General features: G+C 43.8%; 1 protein-coding gene across 1 annotated transcript in view; it reads left to right on the top strand.

Annotated features, from left to right (window-relative positions):
• Nucleotides 1-3,904: 3,904 nt before the first annotated feature.
• The window catches only part of LOC102493805 (olfactory receptor 5-like), a 3,771-nt gene continuing 787 nt past the window's right edge, over nt 3,905-6,888 (top strand). Inside the window, exons 1-2 of the mRNA XM_027767635.1 lie at nt 3,905-3,959; nt 6,639-6,651. Coding sequence (XP_027623436.1) covers nt 3,905-3,959; nt 6,639-6,651 — 68 coding nt within the window. The remainder of the gene's footprint in view (nt 3,960-6,638; nt 6,652-6,888) is intronic.

Genomic DNA, 6,888 nt, shown 5'->3' with positions numbered 1-6,888 from the left:
GCCAGCACACAGGAGGGCGTCCACGACAGCTTAGCAAGGCAGCCTGAAGGCGGGGTCCAAGTTCGGAGTCCTCGGCCCTCTCTCCTAACGCCCAGTCAAGATCCAGAACAGCGACAGCAAAACCACCCCCCCACCAAAACTTTCCACCGCTCCTTTAATCCCGCAGAGACTCGGGAGGTCTCAGAGAGCCTTGGATTAAGCTGGCCTCTGCCCGCGTCTGGCTGCCGGCGGAGGGACCTGGCCGCTCCGGGCGCAGAACCCGCGGCGGGCCGGGCGGTGAGCAGCGCCGGGCTCCAGGTCAGCACCACGGACAGCTCCGCCGGCCGCGCACGGCCTCGCGAGACACCCGGTCGCCCGCCCCCGGCCCCTTTCTGAGAATTCCAGCTGCGCCCTCGGGCATTGGGCCACTGACGACCCGAAGGAAGGAGGGAGGCGGCTCTGCCCACTCAGACCGGCCTCGTGTGAGGGCCCAGGTGAGGAGCCTGGGGGGCTCGGGGTGGCGGCGGGGAGGGGACGGAGAGAGCAGGTGGCACTCGCAGGCACCCGCTGCTCAGGCAGTTCGTTCTTCCCTGCGGTGTCTTATTCACGGTCCTGATAACCTGCGACATAGTTACACGTGTATGCAGGCTTATTTCTCTTCTTTTTCTTTCTTTCTTTTTTTTCTTTTTCTTTTTCTTTTTTTTTTTTTTTTTTTTTTTTGAGAGAGAGAGATTTCTTGCTATATGGCACATGCGCTCTCCAGAAAGACAGACAGAGACAGAAAGAGACAGAAAACGAGAAATCACCCCCTGGGGGGATGGCCACATCACAATCGCTTCTCCTCCGTTCTCCTCTCGGGATCTTTGCACGCACGCACACGCGCCCGGCATGAGTTTAAGCCACCGGGTCCGGGGACTCAAACCATGGTGGGCTACATGGGAGTCCAGCGACACAGCCGTTATGCTAACTGCTGGTCCCTACATATATGCAGTGTTTATTTAACAGGTGAGAAAAATGGAAGGTCAATGAGAGTAAGTTTAAAAGAAAATCTTGGTTTTATGCAATTAGGCGGCGGAGGAGTTGGCGTTGGGCCAGGTCTGCATGATTCCGGGGCCCGGATTCTCCCTCCCCTACCGAAGTTCCTCTCAGAGACGATAAACACATCTGGGTCGGGAGCTGGGAACCCGGCCTGGCATTCCCGCTAGCCGCGTGAGTTTGGCGGGATTGTGGGCACCTTTGTGTCTGCTGGAGCAGCTCCTTCTTCAGTTCCCTAACATTCCCCCCATTGCCTAACTTTCAGGATTCTACTCTGTACAGGTTATTTATGTGACCTTTGTGCATGGAATCAAGTGACTGAAAAGCAAACCTAAATAGTCATCAAGATGAGACTGGAAATAAAGTTTGACACAACCACTCAAGGCAGCTGTTAGCAGCAACATGGAACTCATGGGCGTGGGCATAGTGGTGGTTACGGGGACGAGGTTATGGGACCCTGGCCAGGGGTACGTACACAGTTAACAGGAGGAGTGAACTAACTCGCGGATCTGTCATACAGCAAGGCCATTACAGTCAGACAAGATATTACGCTCTTGAGAAATACAAAGAGAGTGTTCTCAGAACAAAAATGAGGGACCAGCAGTTAGCGTAATGGCTGTGTTGCTGGACTCCCATGTAGTTGACCAGGGTTCGAGTCCTGGACCCAGTGGCTTAAAATCACGCCGGGCGCGTGTGCGTGCGTGCGTGCCCAAGAGCCCGAGAGGAGAATGGAGGAGAAGGGATTGCAGCATGGCCATCCCCCCGGGGGTTATTTCTCGCTTTTTGTCTCTCTGTCTCTGCCTGACTGGTGAGCACACATGCCCTATAGCAAAAACCTCTCCAAAAACAAAAATGAACTGCATGAGATAATGCAGTTATTACGTAGTTAGATTTAACCACTGCACCCTGTATGTATACTTCAGAACATATGTTGTACTTTATAAATACAAGCAATATTATATTGATTTAAATTTTTTTAGTCCAAAGATATTACTGTACATATTATCATCAACAGATAATTTTTCATTTTTCTGTTGAATGTTTTGCTTTTTTCTCTTCTTTTTTTCTGCCCCTGATTCTCTCCCTCTCATCCCCCTTGTATTCATGCTGGGGGAATTCATTGTGTATGTTATAAACATGTATAGTGATTAAATGTATAAAAAATGAATAAGAAAGAATGACGTAGTTCAATGGTTACTATAAATAATTTCTGATGCATATTGTTAAGCAAAGCAATGCAAGTTGCAGAGTGATGCACATAGTGTGTAAAATTTGTGCAAAAACAAGGGGGAAGTTACACACACACACACACACACACATATCATGGCTTACCTGTGATATACCATGTGTATATTCTGTAAAACTTCTCTCCATTTTAACACATTTCATAAGACACATACACCATAGTTTCGACTAAGCAGAGAATATGTCAGGAAAGATGCACAAGAAGTTAATGAGAGGACTTCCTTCTCTGAGTAGAATGGAAACGAGGCAAAATTATTTTCTTCCTGTACTTTTCTCCTGTACTATCTGAATTTTTACAATTTTTACACGTACAACTATTGAAATACAAAGTGCATACAATTGGGAAATAGAATTTATCTTTCAAGACGACTTTAAGGCTTAAATGAGCTCATTGTGTAAAATGGCTGGGGTAGGGTAGATAGCACATCCATGTTCAGATTAAATCAGTCTTTCCTGTCTGGCTTACATCAACCAATACCATATTTGAAACAATAAACCCTTATTTCCGTAACGTAGGGTAGTCAGGTCCAGGGATTTCCCTGACTTTACTAAGGCAGTTTTCCTCGCGGTTTCCTATGAATGGCTTCTTCGCCATCAGGATTCGTGAAGCTTCAGTGTGCATGAGTGTGTCCTGGATTTCGTCAGTGTGGGTTGTGGTTTAGTAGCTTCCTGGGAAGGTGGGCGGCAGCTGGAGTCTACATTTCTACTGGCTCCAGGTGATCCCAAAATCTGAGAGGGAAGGTCCTAAGTCTCCATGGAAGATCCCATTCAAAGCTATGTGTCACTCCCTCCATAAATGATACACCGCGGGTAAGGCACCGGGTGGGCAGTAAAATCAGGTAGAGCTGACCTGATTTTTTTGGAAAAGCCCCAAAGTCCTCTCTTCCCAATTGCAGCCTCTGGGAACCTTGGATTCCTCATCCTTCACATTGAGGAAAGTGACAGGTTAGTGACACATGAATGAAGTCTTCTGTTCCTGAAGTAGGAACATGGGTGTATGTGACAGTTCTTTTTTTCTTAAGAAAGATTTTTGCTATAGGGCGCGGCACATGTGTTCTTCAGAGAGACAGAGAGACAGAGACAGAAAGGGAGAAATCACCCCCAGGGGCATGGCCACACTGCAATCCCTTCTCTCCCATTCTCTCTTGGGATTGTGGAATGCATGCACATGTGCCTGGTGTGAGTTCTAAGCCACCAGGTCTGGAACTCACACTGTAGCGGGCTGTGTGGGAGTCCAGTGATGTAACCATTACACCATTTGCTGGTCCCGATGTTGTCACCATCTTTTATGAAGATTTTTTTGTGGGGCAAAAGAGGGAGATGGGAGATAGTTTTCTCTAGGAAAAAAAAATTAGAAATCAAATTTTCATATTTTAAAGAATTATTTTATTTAACTTTATTTACATATTTTAATTTGACCAGAGAGAGAGAGAGAAAGTGAGAAAGCAAGCTGCCAGGTCCAGGACTCAAACCGTGGTCAGTCATGTGAGAGTCCAGCGCCCACCACGCCATCTGTCGACTCCTCCACTGGTTTTTCTAGAAGAGTACCAGACCTGACTCTCTTCTCTAATAAAGAGGAAATAGGACATGACTTAAAGCTGAAGCAGCTGGCAGGGATCAGAACATTGGTGGGAACTTGCAGGTCATGGTAAGGACCTTGTCTGTTCTGGGAATAACGGGGACTGTAAAGAGTTACTTATTACTTTTTAAAATTATTTATTTAATTTTATTTATTATTATTTTTTTTTCAATTTTTCTTGTTTTTAAATTTATTTACATTTAATTACATGTCTTTACAGTATACATTTTTTCCCAACACAAATACCATGTGTATCAATCAAGACAAAAATATTACTATCTACATTATCATCAGCAAATAGCTTCTCACTTTTTGTCAATTAAGCATACTTTTACCAGTTTTTTCCTTTTCCTTCTCTCTTCCTCCCTTCCATAGTAAACTTTTTTTCCACATTTTATTGATTCGCAAAAGATCTTAAAGTATGGACACAGCTAGCATCTAGTGACAAGTGCACTGTAATTCTCTTCTGAGACATTTTTCTCTCTCCACCCCCCCTTTTACTAAAGAGAGCTATAAATTAACTTATTTGCAAAAATAAATTAGGTTAATCTCAATTTGGTCTGTTATATGCACAAAGCCCCATAAGAATTCAATTTCTGATGCAGGGCAACAGATACTATTGTATTATTAAACTTGTGCAAATAACCATTCTACCACAAAATAAGAATGCTCACAAATATTTTCCAATTACAAAGGGGTCAGGAAGGGAGTAAAGTTTATGTTTTCGTTAAAAAAATAAAAAAAAAAACATATTGCTGTATCTATCAACAACTTAAAAGAAAACAAAAATCCTTAAATCTGGAAGACACAGCATAGAAGGAAATCAGTAATGTTTCATAAAAAAGTCATAGAGGACTAGCAGATGGTATAATGGCTACATCACTGGACTCTCATGTAGTCGACTGTGGTTTGAGTCCCAGACCCAGTGGCTTAAACTCACGCCTGCTGCGTGTGTGTACATGCCCAAGATCCCAAGAGGAGAATGGAGGAGAAGGGATTGTGGCGTGGCCATCCCCACCTGGGGGTGATTTCTCACTTTTTATCTCTCTTTGTCTTTCTGGCGAGCACAGTGCACTATAGCAAAAATCTTTCAAAAAATAAAAAAAGGCATAGAATTCTATTTCACTAGTGCACTCTCATGTAATCTATCTTTTGTTGAATTTGCAGTGTTACTGTAGTCTGACCTTTCCATTAGCATTCAACATTATTGATATTTCATAACTTGTCCCTACTATTAAGTTGTCCCTTTTCTTGGTCATTTTTTGTTCTATTATTTGTCATCTGTCTTTATTTTTCCTGGTATAACACTCCCTTCAGAACATCTCTAAGAGCTGGTCTAGTGTTGGTGAATTCTTTCAGATTTTGTTTATCTGAGAATATTTTTCTTTTCTTCCCATATGAAGGATAATCTTGCTGGATATAGTATTTTTGGCTGATATTGTTTATCACTTAACACTTTGAATATATTTTCCCATTCTTTCCTTGCTCACATTGTTTCTGACGAGAGGTCCAACATTAGCCTGATAGGATATCCTTTGAAAGTAACTTGACGTTTCTCTCTTGCCAATTTCAGTATCTTCTCTCTGTGGTTTTGGTCAATCTGGCTATGATGTGCCTTGGAGAAGATCTTCTTGTGTTGACTCTGTGTGGGGTCCTTTGCATTTCTTGGGTCTGGATATTTGAATGCCTCTCTAGGTTTGGAAAGTTTTCTTCTAGGGTTTCATGGAATAGATTATCAATGCCCTGATTAGTTTCTTCACCTTCTAGTATAGTGATTTTCCAGATGCTTGGGCATCTAATGGTATCTAGTATTACTCATATATTATTCTCATTTTTTGTGTTTTTCTTTTTTTTAGTCTTTTTGGTGAAATTTTCTAAGTTCTGTTTTCTACATCTGAAATTCAATTTTCTGCATGATCTAATCTGCTTTTAATACTTTCAAGGGAGGTTTGTTTGTTTGTTTGTTTTTTACAGCACTGTGCATCTTTATTAACCATTCACGTACAGTAGTACCTGGTAGGATTGGGACAGAATTGGGATTGAAAAGTGAACAGATATTCAGCATCTAACTGTTCCAAAGAAGCCACTACCTATTCTTTTTCACAAACAGGATTTCACAGAGCCAATACAGTACCAGCCATTGACCCAGTGCACCGAGTGTACTGAAGTAGAAAAGATGCAACGAGAAAAATAGCTACATTAGAAAGAACTTCAACACTTCAGTAAGAGTCAAACACTTTCAGTTTCTCCTCTTGAGCCCCTAAAACATCATCTTACAGTCTGAATCTACCTATACAGTTCTACATCAGCTTCTAGAATATTTGTCAGGAGGGGGAAAAAAGGGACACTGGTCAGTACAGTCTTTGGATATTTAGGAAGGGGTGGGGAGAAGTCAGGGCCTACTATTATTATTTAATTTGGCCAGAGAGAGAGAGAGAAAGTGAGAAAGCAAGTCACCAGGTTCAAGGCTTGAACTGAGGTCAGCCATATGAGAGTCCAGTGCCTTAACCACCATGCCACCTGCTGGCCCCTGTGAAGAGGCCTTTTTTTTTTTTTTTTAGATTTTTGTCATAGGGTGCATGAGCTCACCAGAGAGACAGAAAGTGAGAAATCACCCTCCCCCCCATGGTAGAGGGCCATGCCGCAATGCCTTCTCCTCCATTTTCCTCTTGGGATTTTGGGTGCACACATGCCCAGCATGAGTTTCAGGCTGCTAAGTCCGGGACTCTAACCACAGTTGTCCAAGTGGGAGTCCAGCATCTTAACTGCTATACCACCTGCTGGCCTCCGCCACGGCCAGTGATGTTGAGGCCCCACTAGCTGCTACACAGACTGCACAGAGCAGGGACGAAGGCAGACAGACCGAGGAATAGACTTGTTTACCCAAGTGAGGCGGTGACTTGGAGAGATGTAGAGAGGTCCATTTGCAAACTGTTTCTAAGTGTGTTTCATCCCTAGATGGAGAGGGCCCTGGAGGCAGCCAACATGACCAGAGTGCGGGAGTTCGTCCTGCTGGGCTTGTCCACGAGGCCGGGCACGCGGGACGTCCT

This window comes from Tupaia chinensis, unplaced genomic scaffold (assembly GCF_000334495.1).
Source record: "Tupaia chinensis unplaced genomic scaffold, TupChi_1.0 Scaffold144336_1, whole genome shotgun sequence".
NCBI lineage: Eukaryota > Metazoa > Chordata > Mammalia > Scandentia > Tupaiidae > Tupaia > Tupaia belangeri.
This window is presented reverse-complemented; position numbering and strand designations above follow the sequence as displayed.